At 49.9% G+C, this 19,452-nt stretch overlaps 1 protein-coding gene across 2 annotated transcripts in view; it reads right to left on the reverse strand.

Annotated features, from left to right (window-relative positions):
* The window catches only part of LOC120920763 (cyclin dependent kinase 2 interacting protein), a 35,181-nt gene that overhangs the window by 10,850 nt on the left and 4,879 nt on the right, over positions 1-19,452 (reverse strand). For both annotated transcript variants that reach the window (XM_040333043.1, XM_040333042.1), the window contains exons 2-3: positions 14,156-14,324; positions 12,821-12,932 (exon numbers count right to left, since the gene is read on the reverse strand). In XM_040333043.1, coding sequence (XP_040188977.1) covers positions 12,821-12,932; positions 14,156-14,324 — 281 coding nt within the window. The remainder of the gene's footprint in view (positions 1-12,820; positions 12,933-14,155; positions 14,325-19,452) is intronic.

The raw sequence follows: 19,452 nt of genomic DNA on the forward strand, positions 1-19,452 counted from the left end.
GTTCCTAGAAGAAGACTCAACAAAATGTCTAAGGACCCCTCCCAGGGACCAGGTACGGCTGTACCAACACAGGTCCCTACACTGGTGGCGGCTGCCACTCCAGTAACCGAAGGGTCTTCCCATCAGCCCTCCCTTTTCGACACTTCTGAATCACCAACTATCAATGAAGTTGGTCAAAGACCATTGGCTGTTCCTAGAAGAAGACTCAACAAAAAGTCTGAGGAACCCTCCCAGGGACCAGGTACGGCTGTACCAACACAGGCCCCTACACTGGTGGCGGCTGCCACTCCAGTAACCGAAGGGTCTTCCCATCAGCCCTCCCTTTTTGATGCTTCTGAATCACCAACTATCAATGTTGTTGGTCAAAGACCATTGGCTGTTCCTAGAAGAAGACTCAACAAAATGTCTGAGGAACCCTCCCAAGGACCAGGTACGGCTGTACCAACACAGGTCCCTACACTGGTGGCGGCGGACACTCCAGTAACCGAAGGGTCTTCCCATCAGCCCTCCCTTTTTGATGCTTCTGAATCAACAACTATCAATGTAGTTGGTCAAACCAGACGATTGGCTGTTCCTAGAAGAAGACTCAACAAAATGTCTAAGGACCCCTCCCAGGGACCAGGTACGGCTGTACCAACACAGGTCCCTACACTGGTGGCGGCTGCCACTCCAGTAACCGAAGGGTCTTCCCATCAGCCCTCCCTTTTCGACACTTCTGAATCACCAACTATCAATGAAGTTGGTCAAAGACCATTGGCTGTTCCTAGAAGAAGACTCAACAAAAAGTCTGAGGAACCCTCCCAGGGACCAGGTACGGCTGTACCAACACAGGTCCCTACACTGGTGGCGGCTGCCACTCCAGTAACCGAAGGGTCTTCCCATCAGCCCTCCCTTTTTGACGCTTCTGAATTACCAACTATCAATGAAGTTGGTCAAACAAGACGATTGGCTGTTCCTAGAAGAAGACTCAACACAATTTCTGAGGAACCCTCCCAAGGACCAGGCACGGATTTACCAACACAGGTCCCTACACTGGTGGCGGCGGACACTCCAGTAACCGGAGGGTCTTCCCATCAGCCCTCCATTGTTGATTTTGGAGCTTCTGAATCACCAACTATCAATGAAGTTGGTCAAACAAGACGATTGGCTGTTCCTAGAAGAAGACTCAACAAAAAGTCTGAGGAACCCTCCCAGGGACCAGGTACGGCTGTACCAACACAGGTCCCTACACTGGTGGCGGCTGCCACTCCAGTAACCGAAGGGTCTTCCCATCAGCCCTCCCTTTTCGACGCTTCTGAATCACCAACTATCAATGAAGTTGGTCAAAGACCATTGGCTGTTCCTAGAAGAAGACTCAACAAAAAGTCTGAGGAACCCTCCCAGGGACCAGGTACGGCTGTACCAACACAGGTCCCTACACTGGTGGCGGCTGCCACTCCAGTAACCGAAGGGTCTTCCCATCAGCCCTCCCTTTTTGATGCTTCTGAATCACCAACTATCAATGAAGTTGGTCAAACAAGACGATTGGCTGTTCCTAGAAGAAGACTCAACACAATTTCTGAGGAACCCTCCCAAGGACCAGGCACGGATTTACCAACACAGGTCCCTACACTAGTGGCGGCGGACACTCCAGTAACCGGAGGGTCTTCCCATCAGCCCTCCATTGTTGATTTTGGAGCTTCTGAATCACCAACTATCAATGAAGTTGGTCAAACAAGACGATTGGCTGTTCCTAGAAGAAGACTCAAAAAAATGTCTGAGGAACCCTCCCAAGGAGCAGGCACGGATTTACCAACACAGGTCCCTACACTGGTGGCGGTGGACACTCCAGTAACCGAAGGGTCTTCCCATCAGCCCTCCCTTTTCGTTTTTGATGCTTCTGAATCACTAACTGAGGTCAAACCTGCAAAAATAAGACAATTAGCTGTTCCTAGAAGAAGATTCAACAAAAAGTCTAAGAAACCCTCCCGGAGATCAGGTACGGCTGTACCAACACAGGTCCCTACACTGGTGGCGACTGCCACTCCAGAAACTGGAGGGTCCTTTCATCAGCCCTCCATTTTTGGAACTTCTGAATCACCAACTACATCTGTAGTTGGTCAAACAAGACGATTGGCTGTTCCTAGAAAAAGACTAAACAAAGAGTCTGAGGAACCTTCTCAGGGACCAGGTACGGCTGTACCAACACAGGTCCCTACACTAGTGGTGGCAGCAAATCCAGAAACTGGAGGGTCTTCACATCAGCCCTCCATTGTTAATTTTGGAGCTTCTGAATCACCAACTATCAATGTAGTTGGTCAAACAAGACGATTGGCTGTACCTAGAAGAAGACTCAACAAAATGTCTGAGGAACCCTCCCAGGCACCAGGTACGGCTGTACCAACACAGGTCTCTACAATGGTGGTGGCTGCCACTCCAGTAACTGAAGGATCTTCCCATCAGCCCTCCATTTTTGTTTTTGGAGATTCTGAATCACTAACTGAGGCCAAACCTGCAAAAATAAGACGAATGGATGTTCCTAAAAGAAGATTCAACAAAAAGTCTAAGAAACCCTCCCGGGGACCAGGTAAGGCTGTACCAACACAGTTCCCTACACTAGTGGTGTCAGCCAATCCAGAAACTGGAGGGTCTTCCCATGAGCCCTCCATTATTGTTTTTGGAGCTTCTGAATCACCAACTATCAATGTAAATGGACAAATGAGACGATTGGCTGTTCCTAGAAAAAGACTCAACAAAAAGTCTGAGGAACTCTCCCAGGCACCAGGTACGGCTGTACCAACACAGGTCCCTACACTGGTGGTGGCTGCCACTCCAGTAACTGAAGGATCTTCCCATCAGCCCTCCATTTTCGTTTTTGGATCTTCTGAATCACTAACTGAGGTCAAACCTGCAAAAATAAGACAATTAGCTGTTCCTATAAGAAGATTCAACAAAAAGTCTAAGAAACCCTCCCGGGGACCAGGTAAGGCTGTACCAACACAGGTCCCTACACTAGTGGGGACTGCCACTCCAGAAACTGGAGGGTCCTTTCATCAGCCCTCCATTTTTGGAACTTCTGAATCACCAACTACATCTGTAGTTGGTCAAACAAGACGATTGGCTGTTCCTAGAAAAAGACTAAACAAAGAGTCTGAGGAACCTTCTCAGGGACCAGGTACGGCTGTACCAACACAGGTCCCTACACTAGTGGTGGCAGCAAATCCAGAAACTGGAGGGTCTTCACATCAGCCCTCCATTGTTAATTTTGGAGCTTCTGAATCACCAACTATCAATGTAGTTGGTCAAACAAGACGATTGGCTGTACCTAGAAGAAGACTCAACAAAATGTCTGAGGAACCCTCCCAGGCACCAGGTACGGCTGTACCAACACAGGTCTCTACAATGGTGGTGGCTGCCAATCCAGTAACTGGAGGGTCTTCCCATGAGCCCTCCATTATTGTTTTTGGAGCTTCTGAATCACTAACTGAGGCCAAACCTGAAAAAAGAAGACGAATGGATGGTCTTAGAAGTAGATTCAACAAAAAGTATAAGGAACTCTCCCGGGGACCAGGTACGGCTGTACCAACACAGGTCCCTACACTAGTGGCGGCTGCCACTCCAGTAACCGGAGGGTCTTCCCATCAGCCCTCCATTGTTGTTTTTGGAGTTTCTGAATCACCAACTATCAATGTAGTTTGTCAAACAAGAGGATTGGCTGTTCCTAGAAAAAGACTCATCATAAAGTCTGAGGAACCCTCCCAGGGACCAGGTACGGCTGTACCAACACAGGTCCCTACACTGGTGGCGGCTGCCACTCCAGTAAGCGGAGGGTCCTCCCATCAGCCCTCCACTGTTGTTTTTGGATCTTCTGAATCACCAACTATCAATGTAAATGGACAAATAAGACGATTGGCTGTTCCTAAAAGACTCAACAAAGAGTCTGAGGAACCCTCTCAGGGACCAGGTACGGCTGCCACTCCAGTAACCAGAGGATCTTCCCATCAGCCCTCCATTTTCATTCTTGGAGCTTCTGAAACACTAACTGAGGCCAAACCTGCAAAAATAAGACGAATGAATGTTCCTAAAAGTACGAATGTACCAAAAGAAGTTATTAAATGGAGAGCCTTCTAATCAGTCCCCCCAGGGGCCCGATATGACTAACACAGGACCCTACACCGGTGGCGGTTGCCACTTCACCAACCGAAGAGTCTTCCCAGGAACCAGATAAGGCCGTACCAAGACAGCTCTCTGCATCAACGATTCATCTACTGCGCTCACCTAAAAGGTATTTCCAATTTTCCAGCCACATTTTCTACACCTTCTTTATATTTGTTACGTGTTCCCATTCACATAGCAAAGCTTTAAGAAGAATGTAAAATATGCTGCTCACCATTAAAGGAGGAACCCCATGGAAAAAATTCATGAATAAATAAAAATAAACATGGCCACCCAAAATCCAGACCCTTACTGAGCATGCATCCTGGCAGGCCAGGAAAGGGGGGGAGGGGGGTGAGCATGCACCGCCCTCTTCTCCGCACCCATACCAGGTCACATGCTCTCGACATGGGGAGATGCCTTGTCATGGGGGAGGGGGGTCTCCCTTTGCAAGGACACTCCCCATGTTGGGGGCATGTGGTCTAGTATGGCTCAGTGGAGGGGGGGTGCACGCTCATCCCCCCCTTTCCTAGCCTGCCAGGCTGCATGCTCGGTTGGGGTTCTGGTATCAGATTTGGGGGTGCCATGTATTTTTGTCGTTTTTCCCATGCGATTCCTTCCTTAAAGGTGAGCAGAAAACATTATAATCTTTATGAAGTTTTACTCTGTGATGAGGACATGTAAGAGATATAAAGTAGGTGTCGTCCCAATATGGCTGCAAACGTGGAAATACCTTTTAGGTGAGCGTCAAAGAATTAGCGCTGGTGCCCCATTCAAACGGTCACCCTTCAGACGCCCATAAAACCAGCAGAGGCCGGCCAGCAGACCTGGGCGCGGTAGGTGGAGCTGGTAGCGGCTCCACGGACAATCATAGACAATGATGATGGACCAACAGGACATCCACCATACTGGGAATAGACTCTCTACCATCTATGAAGAGCCAGGCTTCCACATTCTAGTGAGTTGTCCTCATCCACCATACTGGGAATAGACTCTCTACCATCTATGAAGAGCCAGGCTTCCACATTCTAGTGAGTTGTCCTCATCCACCATACTGGGAATAGACTCTCTAGCATCTATGAAGAGCCAGGCTTCCACATTCTAGTGACCTGTCCTGTCCCCGTCTGTCTCACACTCATGGCGAGTTCTCTTACATAAGACAGAACTTATCCATAGAGACACTATACAGAGCAGAGGACATGGATTTCTCCCACTCCACACAAAGGACACCAGGAAAACACCAACTTCCCTTTATAGGTGGAGTTCTGCTTTAAGATCGGGCAGCACAGAGGCTTAGTGGTTAGCACTTCTGCCTTGCAGCAGTGGGGTCCTTGGTTCATAGCCTGACCAGGACACTGTCTGCATGGAGTCTACATGTTCTCCCTGTGCTTGTGTGGGTTTCCTCCTACAGCCCAAAGACATGCTGGTAGTTTAAATGGCTCCATTCAGTGGCCCAAGATGGCTGCTTTTCCTCCTAAGAGCTTTGAGTGGAGATGTCCTGATCGGAGATCACTATGAACCTACCATAGGAGTCATGTGATCCCTTCCTATCTATGTCCTGATCGGAGATCACTATGAACCTACCATAAGAGTCATGTGATCCCTTCCTATGTCCTGATCAGAGATCACTATGAACCTACCATAGGAGTCATGTGATCCCTTCCTATGTCCTGATCAGAGATCACTATGAACCTACCATAGGAATCATGTGATCCCTTCCTATCTATGTCCTGATCGGAGATCACTATGAACCTACCATAGGGGTCATGTGATCCCTTCCTATCTATGTCCTGATCGGAGATCACTATAGGAGTCATGTGATCCCTTCCTATCTATGTCCTGATCGGAGATCACTATGAACCTACCATAGGGGTCATGTGATCCCTTCCTATCTATGTCCTGATCAGAGATCACTATGAACCTACCATAGGAATCATGTGATCCCTTCCTATCTATGTCCTGATCGGAGATCACTATGAACCTACCATAGGGGTCATGTGATCCCTTCCTATCTATGTCCTGATCGGAGATCACTATAGGAGTCATGTGATCCCTTCCTATCTATGTCCTGATCGGAGATCACTATGAACCTACCATAGGAGTCATGTGATCCCTTAGTATGTCCTGATCAGAGATCACTATGAACCTACCATAGGAGTCATGTGATCCCTTCCTATCTATGTCCTGATCGGAGATCACTATAGGAGTCATGTGATCCCTTCCTATCTATGTCCTGATCGGAGATCACTATGAACCTACCATAGGAGTCATGTGATCCCTTAGTATGTCCTGATCGGAGATCACTATGAACCTACCATAGGGGTCATGTGATCCCTTCCTATCTATGTCCTGATCGGAGATCACTATGAACCTACCCATAGGGGTCATGTGATCCCTTCCTATCTATGTCCTGATCGGAGATCACTATGAACCTACCATAGGAGTCATGTGATCCCTTCCTATCTATGTCCTGATCGGAGATCACTATGAACCTACCATAGGGGTCATGTGATCCCTTCCTATCTATGTCCTGATCAGAGATCACTATGAACCTACCATAGGGGTCATGTGATCCCTTCCTATCTATGTCCTGATCAGAGATCACTATGAACCTACAATAGGAGTCATGTGATCCCTTCCTATGTCCTGATCAGAGATCACTATGAACCTACCATAGGAGTCATGTGATCCCTTCCTATCTGTGTCCTGATCGGAGATCACTATGAACCTACCATAGGGGTCATGTGATCCCTTCCTATCTATGTCCTGATCAGAGATCACTATGAACCTACAATAGGAGTCATGTGATCCCTTCCTATGTCCTGATCAGAGATCACTATGAACCTACCATAGGAGTCATGTGATCCCTTCCTATCTGTGTCCTGATCGGAGATCACTATGAACCTACCATAGGGTGTCAGCGGAAGCACTATTAACCACTTAACGACCGCTGCATGTATATGTATGTCCACAGAATGGCACGTACAGGCATATGGGCATACATGTACGTCCCTGCCTTTCCGCGGGTCGGGGGTCCAATCAGGACCCCCCCCCCCCAGTACATACGACAGTCGTTTCTATCGTGGGAGCGATCCGAAATGAGGGGGCGGCTAATCGTTTCTAGTAGGGTTGTCCCGATACCACTTTTTTAAGACCGAGTACGAGTACCGATACTTTTTTTCAAGTACTCGCCGATTTTTTTTTTTTTTTTTCTTTTTTATTTTTTTTTTTTTTTTTTTCTTTTTTTTTACAGTGGCGTTTTTTTTTTATTTTTTGGGGGGGGGGGTAGTGGATTGTTAGTGTGTTTTTTAATTTTTTATTACTATTTAAATTTTTTTTTATTATTTTATTTATTTATTGCAATTTTTTTTTTTTAATCAGCCCTGTTGGGGGGGCTTTGGTGAGATATCAGGGGTCTTAACAGACCTCTGGCATCTCCCCTTTGAGACAGAGAAAGGGACTAGGGAAACAGATTCCCCTTTCTCAGCAGCCTCAGCTGCGCTAAAAATGAAAGGAGAGAAGACAGCGTCTTCTCTTCATTCATAAACTGAAACATTGTAATCACAGTTTACGATGTTTCAGTTCTGTGAATGGACAGAGTCATCGCTGACTCTGTCCATTCGGAACAGTAAGGAACCGGGTTTACCGGCTCCTACCGCCGTTCTCCATCCTGACAGTTCCGGGGGGCACGGGGGAGAGAAGGAAACCACGGGGGACACGGAGGAGAGAAGGAAACAGCGGGGGGCACGGGGGAGAGAAGGAAACAGCGGGGGGGCACGGGAGAGAGAAGGAAACAGCGGGGGACACGGAGGAGAGAAGGAAACATCGGGGGACACGGAGGAGAGAAGGAAACGGGGGGGGGGCACGGGGGAGAGGAGGAAACAGCGGGGGACACGGGGGAGAGAAGGAAACCACGGGGGACACGGAGGAGAGAAGGAAACAGCGGGGGGGCACGGGGGAGAGGAGGAAACAGCGGGGGACACGGAGGAGAGAAGGAAACATCGGGGGACACGGAGGAGAGAAGGAAACAGGGGGGGGGCACGGGGGAGAGGAGGAAACAGCGGGGGACACGGAGGAGAGAAGGAAACAGCAGCGGGGGACACAAAGGGAGAATGAAACAGCAGGGGACACGGAGAAGGAAAACACGGCGGGGGGGGGGGGGGCACAGAGGGAAAGACTGCAGAAAAAGGGAGGGGGGCTGGAGAAGGACACAGGACAAGTATCGGGTGAAGCATCGGGAGCATTTGCCCGAGTACAAGTACTCGGGAAAATGCTTGGTATCGGTCCCGATACCGATACTAGTATCGGTATCGGGACAACCCTAGTTTCTAGCCACCCCCTCGCGATCGCTCAAAGCGAATCCGCTTCCTCCTCTGCCCGCCCTGCCTGTGTAAGTGTAAACACAGGCATGGAGGAAGTGATGTCATCTCTCCTCTGGCGGTCTTTTTCGTCCGGATCCAGAGGAGAGAAGACATAAGTACAGTGAGTTGCACCAACAGCACACTGACACAGTACACATAGGCACATAACCCCCCCCCCCCCCCGATCACCCCCCTGTCACAGTGTCACTGATTGCAGTGATCATTTATTTTCTGATCACTGCATGTAGTGTCATTTGTGACAGAAAAAAGTGTCAGGGCAATTAGCTTTAGGCCCCTTTAGGTCCAGGGTAGCCCCCTACCCCCCCCCCTAATAAAGGTTTAACCCCTTGATCACCGCCCTAGTTAACCCTTTCACCCCCTATTGCCAGTGTCACTAAGCGATCGGTTTTCTGATCGCTGTATTAGTGTCACTGTTGCCGCTAGGTAGCAAGTTTTTTTTTATGTTCGCCGCCAGGTTTCTATAGCGTTAGGTACCCCCATAAATAAAGGTTTTAACCCCTGATTGCCCCTAGAGTTAACCCTTTCACCAGTGATCACCGTATAAGTGTCACTGGTGACGCTGGTTAGCCAGTTAGTTATTTCGTTATTTTAGGTTCGCCGCCAGGTTTTTAGAAAGCGTCAGGCACCCCCATATATTACCTAATAAAGGTTTTTTTTTTTCCAATTTCTTTATTTTTCAAAATAAATTTTCCTCTTCATTTGTACAAAACATGGGAAATAAAGGTTTTAACCCCCTGATTGCCCCCTAGTTAACCCTTTCACCAGTGATCACGTATACTTGTTACGGTTGGCGCTGGTTGGTTAGTTTGCTGTTTATAGCATCAGGACACCCGCCGTATATAACCCAATAAAGGTTTAACCCCCTAATCGCCCGGCGGGTGATATCAATTAAATGTTAGCGCCAGTCAGGGTCTGCGTCGCCCCAGGCAGCGTTAGGTTAATGCCAGTAACGCTTACACGCACGCGCAAAGCATATACCCCCCTTAGTGGTATAGTATCTGAACGGATCGATACCTGATCTGATCAGATCTACTACTAGCGTACCCAGCAGTTTAGGGTACCCAAAAACGCATTGTTAGCGGAATCAGCCCAGATACCCGCTAGCACCTGCGTTTTGCCCCTCTGCCCAGCCCAACCCACCCAAGTGCAGTATCGATCGATCACTGTCACTTACAAAACACAAGACACATAACTGCAGCGTTCGCAGAGACAGGCCTGATCCCTGCGATCGCTAACAGTTATTTTGGAAGCGTTTTCTACGTTTGCTTTTCTACAGTCAGGTGCTTTTTTTACCTGTGAATCCTTACTATTGTACCACTAAATTTAGAGCCCAAAATGGCAAAGCGAATGTACAATAGTAAGCAGGCCTACGAGTTCATGAGCTTGACAGATAGTGAAGAGGAGAAGGTCACGCATCTGTCAGATTCGGCCTCAGAATACGAACCCGTTTGCGACAGCGGCTCCATGCCAGATAGCTCTGACGACGAAGTTGTGGTCCCTTCTAAGGCCAGGCGTACCCGACCCCGTTCTGATGTTGTTGAGCAGCAAGAACTGCAGGACCCTTGTATGGAGCAGAGAAGTACTAGCGCCGCTATTTCTTCTGGTGAACTGGCAAGCACCAGCGGCCAATGTTTTGAACGCTTCCACACGCGAGTGAAGTATTAGCGTAGGGTAAAACATTTCACAGGCTAGGCACACTTACACAGGGTCTCCCAAGATGCCATCGCATTTTGAGAGACCCAAACCTGGAACCGAAAAGTTGAACAGTTACAGTTACAAAAAAAAAGTGTTAAAAAAAAAAAAAAAAGTAAAAAATAAAAACACAGAAAAAAAATAAATAAATAGTTGTCGTTTTATTGTTCTCTCCCTCTTTATTCTATTCTGAAAAGTTTTATTGTTGTTATGTTTTTTTCATGCTTGCTTTTCAGCTATGTAATTTATATTACTGTTTTCAGGTACGCCATTCAGCTGTTGCGCAGACTTATTTATCTTGACAGCAACAGCGTTTGCTCCCATGATATATAAAGCCGCGACTCCAGTGCTGTAGGAGGTGATTTCACCACCACAGTTAAAAAAAGAGCATATATGCCAAAGCATGGGGGCATTAGGGGCGGAGGAGCGATTTTGCTCCTAATGCCGTGTATATACGGTCGACATTCCTACGGAGGCTTGCCTGTGGAAAAGTCTGACCGTGTGTACGCGGCATAACTTTTTATGCCGCGTACATACGGTTGACATTCCTACGGAGGCTTGCCCGTGGAAAAGTCTGACCGTGTGTACGCTGCATAACTTTTTTTGCGGGAGGATGCCCCCATGCTTCGGCATATATATATTTTAGGCACAGGTTGTGTTAAAAAATGTTTTATTTTTTACTATGTTTTTTTTTTGGTATTTGCTTTGCAGGTATGGTATGATCTTACTGTTATACTGTAATGTTACTTTGTTTTAATGTTAACCATCATTTGCTTAGCAGGTACGCCATTCAGTTGCAGCGCGGATTTATTTAGCGTGACAGCAACAGCGTTTGCTCCCACGATATATAAAGCCGCGACTCAAACGCTGTAGGAGGTGATTTCACCACCACAGTTAAAAAAAGAGCATATATGCCAAAGCATGGGGGCATTAGGGGCGGAGGAGCGATTTTGCTCCTAATGCCGTGTATATACGGTCGACATTCCTACGGAGGCTTGCCCGTGGAAAAGTCTGACCGTGTGTACGCGGCATAACTTTTTATGCCGCGTACATACGGTCGACTTTCCGACGGAGGCTTGCCCGTGGAAAAGTCTGACCGTGTGTACGCGGCATAACTTTTTTGCGGGAGGATGCCCCCATGCTTCGGCATATATATATTTTAGGCACAGGTTGTGTTAAAAAATGTTTTATTTTTTACTATGTTTTTTTTTTTGGTATTTGCTTTGCAGGTATGGTATGATCTTACTGTTATACTGTAATGTTACTTTGTTTTAATGTTAACCATCATTTGCTTAGCAGGTACGCCATTCAGTTGCAGCGCGGATTTATTTAGCGTGACAGCAACAGCGTTTGCTCCCACGATATATATAAAGCCGCGACTCCAACGCTGTAGGAGGTGATTTCACCACCACAGTTAAAAAAGGAGCATATATGCCAAAGCATGGGGGCATTAGGGGCGGAGGAGCGATTTTGCTCCTAATGCCGTGTATATACGGTCGACATTCCTACGGAGGCTTGCCCGTGGAAAAGTCTGACCGTGTGTACATGGCATAGAAAAGTCTGACCGTGTGTACGCGGCATAACTTTTTTGCGGGAGGATGCCCCCATGCTTCGGCATATATAAATGGTGCATGTATGCCCATCATTAGAAGTGGGTGGATGAAGGGAGGTATTCTAATGGTGGGCATACCCACCGATCAATCTTCTTTTTCGTTCAGCCAACAGGCTGCATGAAAAAAAAAAAAAAAAAAAAAGATTACAATACATGTCCAACAAGAACCATCAACGTACTGGTATGTTGCTGGACTTGGAATGGTTATACCAGAATGATGCCTGCGGGTTTAGGCATCATCTTGGTATCATTATTTTCAGCCAGCGGTCGGCTTTCATGTAAAAGCAGTCCTAGCGGCTAATTAGCCTCTAGACTGCTTTTACATTCAGTGGGAGGGAATTCCCCCCCCCCCCCCGGATATAAACAGCACCATTGGGAAAGCATTTTATCACACCGATCTTGGTGTGGTCAGATGCTTTGAGGGCAGAGGAAAGATAATTTTTTTTAAAAAAAAGGAGTACCTGTCACTAACTATTGCTATTGCTATTGTGAAAGCACATGAACTTTTTGCACATATGTTATGACCTTGCACTTCATATTTATACCAATTTAGACTTGCTTGTTGGTAAATTAATTGTTTAAGAGACATATATTTTTTATTTAAATCTTGTTTGGTGGCACAGTAGTTGCACTTGGCACTACGCAATTGTACATGCTCGTGAGAGCTGGATATTGCAATTTATTTATTTATTTATTTGCATAGTTATTTATATTGTGCTTTATCACGTATATCACTGCACTGGATTTTGCACTTTATTGTATCACATATAAGTTACTAATATTTTGTGTCATCGCATAACTAGACCAGCGCAGTAACAACATTCTTCTATTTACTCACTTAAACCTTTTCGGAGGTTTATATAGTACTGCAGCAGGTCAATTTAATATAATTTATTTCTTTGCGCCGGTGACAATCACCATTTATTTTTTAACCCCTTCCATATGAATCCCAAAATGATTCATGTGTTATGAATGGATGTTGAAGTACATACATACATACCATGCTTTCCAATATGTCCACCAGTTCCGAGCACATCCTTTCTAGCTCCTCTTTATCCTTCGCATTCTCATTAGCAGGTGAAGGATCGTCTACCAACATCTTCTCATACGATCTGTAAGAAAAAGGTGTAAAGGATTGATGGAGATTCATGCACAACACACATAAATGCAGGTAATAATTTCTCAATGGTCTGACTCAGTGGCGGCTGGTGCTCAATTTTTTTTGGGGGGGGCGCAAACAAACGAAAAAAAAAAAAACATCAATTGCCACCACTGTGCCCATCAAACGCTGCCACTGTGCCATAAAATTGTCGCCACTGTGCCATGCCATCAAATGCAGCCACTGTGCCCATAAAATTGTCGCCACTGTGCCATGCCATCAAATGCAGCCACTGTGCCATCAATTGTCGCCACTGTGCCATGCCAAACGCAGCCACTGTGCCATAAAATTGTCGCCACTGTGCCATGCCATCAAATGCAGCCACTGTGCCCATCAATTGCCGCCACTGTGCTATGCCATCAAATGCAGCCACTGTGCCCATCAATTGTTGCCACTGTGCCATGCCATCAAATGCAGCCACTGTGCCATCAATTGTCGCCACTGTGCCATGCCAAACGCAGCCACTGTGCCATGCCATTGTCGCCACTGTGCTATGCCATCAAATGCAGCCACTGTGCCATCAATTGTCGCCACTGTGCCATGCCAAACGCAGCCACTGTGCCATGCCATTGTCGCCACTGTGCCCATCAATTGCCGCCAGTTTGCCCCCTCCCACCACTTACCTTTCTCAATCAGTCATCCTTGGATCCTCCTCTACAATCCCTCGATGTAGTCCCGCCCTCGATGTCGCTTCAGCCAATCAGGTTACTGGTGACCAGATACGGTGAACCCGATTGGCTGAGATGCGTAATGAAATATGAACAAAGCATATGCCTCTATAAATGTGTATTTGTCTCAATCCAGAGCACTAAGTGTCATTTCTGTCTGCTGCTTCCTTCCTCTGCTATCAGCATGAATCACTTCTGACAAGTTTTCCTGACACCAAGAGAAAAATGGTGACAGGGAAGGGACCTCCAGCACACAGCCTGTGATTGACAGCCTCAGCTCTGTTCTTGTGTAAAGGGGGGGGGGGTGTGTGTCTGTTCCCTCCAATCAGCTCTCCTTGCTTTCTGAAAGCTCAGACAAGCTGTATCCATTCTGGACTTGGAACGGCTGTAGAGGAAAGAGGCAGATAAACAGGTACAACTTATGCAGTAGGATTTATTTCATCTCTGTGTATCACCTGAGGCCAGTCACTTCGCTGGGTACATGTGAAGATTTATTATCGGGACTTACAGGTTGCTTATTCTTAAGTTGACGATCTTGCTCGCCGCGCCAAATGCGCTGTCATTAAGGTTCTCCCACTTCAGCATGAAGTTGTGCCAGTCTGCGGCATTGTCTTTGACCTTCCTGGCGCTGCCCGTTAAACCCGACTTCTTAGGTGTGACACAGCCGGGGCTTTTACCTGCAGAGAAGAGAAATATAAAGAAGGTTACTGGCCAACGTTCAACCAGCGGTCTCCAAACTGCAGCCCTTGCGTGCCTTTATCCAGCCCTCAGAACACCATTCCTCCCACTGACACCCACAAGGAGGCGCCATTCCTCCCACTGACACCCACAAGGAGGCGCCATTCCTCCCACTGACACCCACAAGGAGGCGCCATTCCTTCCACTGACACCCACAAGGAGGCGCCATTCCTTCCACTGACACCAAGGAGGCGCCATTCCTTCCACTGACACCCACAAGGAGGCGCCATTCCTTCCACTGACACCCACAAGGAGGCGCCATTCCTCCCACTGACACCCACAAGGAGGCGCCATTCCTCCCACTGACACCCACAAGGAGGCGCCATTCCTCCCACTGACACCAACAAGGAGTCACCATTCCTTCCACTGACACCAACAAGGAGGCGCCATTCCTCCCACTGACACCAACAAGGAGGCGCCATTCCTTCCACTGACACCAAGGAGGCGCCATTCCTCCCACTGACACCAAGGAGGCGCCATTCCTCCCACTGACACCCACAAGGAGGCGCCATTCCTCCCACTGACACCAACAAAGAGGCGCCATTCCTCCCACTGACACCCACAAGGAGGCGCCATTCCTTCCACTGACACCAACAAAGAGGCGCCATTCCTTCCACTGACACCAAGGAGGCGCCATTCCCTCCACTGACACCCACAAGGAGGGGCCATTCCTTCCACTGACACCAACAAGGAGGCGCCATTCCTCCCACTGACACCAACAAGGAGGCGCCATTCCTTCCACTGACACCCACAAGGAGGCGCCATTCCTCCCACTGACACCAACAAGGAGGGGCCATTCCTTCCACTGACACCCACAAGGAGGCGCCATTCCTTCCACTGACACCAACAAGGAGGCACCATTCCTTCCACTGACACCCACAAGGAGGCGCCATTCCTTCCACTGACACCAACAAGGAGGCACCATTCCTTCCACTGACACCCACAAGGAGGCGCCATTCCTCCCACTGACACCCACAAGGAGGCGCCATTTCTTCCACTGACACCCACAAGGAGGCGCCATTCCTTCCACTGACACCCACAAGGAGGCGCCATTCCTTCCACTGACACCCACAAGGAGGCGCCATTCCTTCCACTGACACCCACAAGGAGGCGCCATTCCTCCCACTGACACCAAGGAGGCGCCATTCCTTCCACTGACACCCACAAGGAGGCGCCATTCCTTCCACTGACACCCACAAGGAGGCGCCATTCCTCCCACTGACACCAAGGAGGCACCATTCCTTCCACTGACACCAAGGAGGCGCCATTCCTCCCACTGACACCCACAAGAAGGCGCCATTCCTCCCACTGACAGCCACAAGGAGGCGCCATTCCTTCCACTGACACCAAGGAGGCGCCATTCCTCCCACTGACACCAAGGAGGCGCCATTCCTCCCACTGACACCAACAAGGAGGCGCCATTCCTCCCACTGACACCCACAAGAAGGCGCCATTCCTCCCACTGACACCCACAAGGAGGCGCCATTCCTTCCACTGACACCAACAAAGAGGCGCCATTCCTTCCACTGACACCAACAAGGAGGCGCCATTCCTTCCACTGACACCAACAAGGAGGCACCATTCCTTCCACTGACACCAACAAGGAGGCGCCCTTCCTTCCACTGACACCCACAAGGAGGCGCCATTCCTTCCACTGACACCCACAAGGAGGCGCCATTCCTTCCACTGACACCCACAAGGAGGCGCCATTCCTTCCACTGACACCCACAAGGAGGCGCCATTCCTTCCACTGACACCAAGGAGGCGCCATTCCTCCCACTGACACCAAGGAGGCGCCATTCCTCCCACTGACACCAAGGAGGCGCCATTCCTTCCACTGACACCAACAAGGAGGGGCCATTCCTCCCACTGACACCAACAAGGAGGCACCATTCCTCCCACTGACACCCACAAGGAGGCACCATTCCTTCCACTGACACCAACAAGGAGGCGCCATTCCTCCCACTGACACCAACAAGGAGGCACCATTCCTCCCACTGACACCCACAAGGAGGCGCCATTCCTTCCACTGACACCAACAAGGAGGCGCCATTCCTTCCACTGACACCCACAAGAAGGCAACATTCCTCCCACTGACACCCACAAGGAGGCGCCATTCCTCCCACTGACACCAACAAGGAGGCGCCATTCTTTCCACTGACACCAACAAGGAGGCGCCATTCCTTCCACTGACACCAACAAGGAGGCGCCATTCCTCCCACTGACACCAACAAGGAGGCGCCATTCCTCCCACTGACACCAACAAAGAGGCGCCATTTCTTCCACTGACACCAACAAGGAGGCGCCATTCCTTCCACTGACACCAACAAGGAGGCGCCATTCCTCCCACTGACACCAACAAGGAGGCGCCATTCCTTCCACTGACACCAACAAGGAGGCGCCATTCCTTCCACTGACACCAACAAGAAGGCGCTATTCCTCCCACTGACACCCACAAGGAGGCGCTATTCCTTCCACTGACACCAACAAGGAGGCGCCATTCCTTCCACTGACACCAAGGAGGCGCCATTCCTTCCACTGACACCAACAAGAAGGCGCAATTCCTTCCACTGACACCAAGGAGGCGCTATTCCTTCCACTGACACCAAGGAGGCGCCATTCCTTCCACTGACACCAACAAGGAGGCGCCATTCCTTCCACTGACACCAACAAGGAGGCGCCATTCCTCCCACTGACACCAAGGAGGCGCCATTCCTTCCACTGACACCAACAAGAAGGCGCTATTCCTTCCACTGACACCAACAAGGAGGCGCCATTCCTCCCACTGACACCAACAAGGAGGCGCCATTCCTCCCACTGACACCAACAAGGAGGCGCCATTCCTTCCACTGACACCAACAAGGAGGCGCCATTCCCTCCACTGACACCAAGGAGGCGCCATTCCTTCCACTGACACCAACAAGGAGGCGCCATTCCTTCCACTGACACCAACAAGGAGGCGCCATTCCTCCCACTGACACCCACAAGGAGGCGCCATTCCCTCCACTGACACCAACAAGGAGGCACCATTCCCTCCACTGACACCAACAAGGAGGCGCCATTGCTCCCACTGACACCAACAAGGAGGCGCCATTCCTTCCACTGACACCCACAAGGAGGCGCCATTCCTTCCACTGACACCAACAAGGAGGCACCATTCCTTCCACTGACACCAAGGAGGCGCCATTCCTCCCACTGACACCAAGGAGGCGCCATTCCTTCCACTGACACCAACAAGGAGGCACCATTCCTTCCACTGACACCAACAAGAAGGCACCATTCCTTCCACTGACACCCACAAGGAGGCGCCATTCCTTCCACTGACACCCACAAGGAGGCGCCATTCCTTCCACTGACACCCACAAGGAGGCGCCATTCCTCCCACTGACACCAACAAGGAGGCGCCATTCCTTCCACTGACACCAACAAGAAGGCACCATTCCTTCCACTGACACCCACAAGGAGGCGCCATTCCTTCCACTGACACCCACAAGGAGGCGCCATTCCTTCCACTGACACCCACAAGGAGGCGCCATTCCTTCCATTGACACCAACAAGGAGGCGCCATTCCTTCCACTGACACCAACAAGGAGGCACCATTCCTTCCACTGACACCAACAAGAAGGCACCATTCCTTCCACTGACACCCACAAGGAGGCGCCATTCCTCCCACTGACACCAAGGAGGCGCCATTCCTTCCACTGACACCAACAAGGAGGCGCCATTCCTTCCACTGACACCAACAAGGAGGCGCCATTCCTTCCACTGACACCAAGGAGGCGCCATTCCTTCCACTGAAACCAACAAGGAGGGGCCATTCCTTCCACTGACACCAAGGAGGCGCCATTCCTTCCACTGACGACACCAAGGAGGCGCCATTCCTTCCACTGACACCAAGGAGGCGCCATTCCTTCCACTGACACCAACAAGGAGGCGCCATTCCTTCCACTGACACCAAGGAGGCGCCATTCCTTCCACTGACACCAACAAGGAGGCACCATTCCTTCCACTGACACCAACAAGGAGGCGCCATTCCTTCCACTGACACCCACAAGGAGGCGCCATTCCTCCCACTGACACCAACAAGGAGGCGCCATTCCTTCCACTGACACCAACAAGGAGGCGCCATTCCTTCCACTGACACCAAGGAGGCGCCATTCCTTCCACTGACACCAACAAGGAGACGCCATTCCTCCCACTGACACCAACAAGGAGGCGCCATTCCTTCCACTGACACCAACAAGGAGGCGCCATTCCTTCCACTGACACTAAGGAGGCGCCATTCCTTCCACTGACACCAACGAGGCGCCATTCCTTCCACTGACACCAACAAGGAGGCACCATTCCTTCCACTGACACCAAGGAGGCGCCATTCCTTCCACTGACACCAACAAGGAGGCACCATTCCTTCCACTGACACCAAGGAGGCGCCATTCCTTCCACTGACACCAAGGAGGCGCCATTCCTCCCACTGACACCAACAAGGAGGCACCATTCCTTCCACTGACACCAACAAGGAGGCACCATTCCTTCCACTGACACCAAGGAGGCGCCATTCCTTCCACTGACACCAAGGAGGCGCCATTGCTTCCACTGACACCAACAAGGAGGCGCCATTCCTTCCACTGACACCAAACAAGGAGGCGCCATTCCTTCCACTGACACCAAGGAGGCGCCATTCCTTCCACTGACACCAACAAGGAGGGGCCATTCCTTCCACTGACACCCACAAGGAGGCGCCATTCCTCCCACTGACACCAACAAGGAGGCGCCATTCCTTCCACTGACACCAACAAGGAGGGGCCATTCCTTCCACTGACACCAACAAGGAGGCGCCATTCCTTCCACTGACACCCACAAGGAGGCGCCATTCCTTCCACTGACACCCACAAGGAGGCGCCATTCCTTCCACTGACACCCACAAGGAGGCGCCATTCCTTCCACTGACACCCACAAGGAGGGGCCATTCCTTCCACTGACACCCACAAGAAGGCACCATTCCTTCCACTGACACCAAGGAGGCGCCATTCCTCCCACTGACACCAAGGAGGCGCCATTCCTTCCACT

Source organism: Rana temporaria, chromosome 13 (genome assembly GCF_905171775.1).
Source record: "Rana temporaria chromosome 13, aRanTem1.1, whole genome shotgun sequence".
NCBI classification, from domain to species: domain Eukaryota; kingdom Metazoa; phylum Chordata; class Amphibia; order Anura; family Ranidae; genus Rana; species Rana temporaria.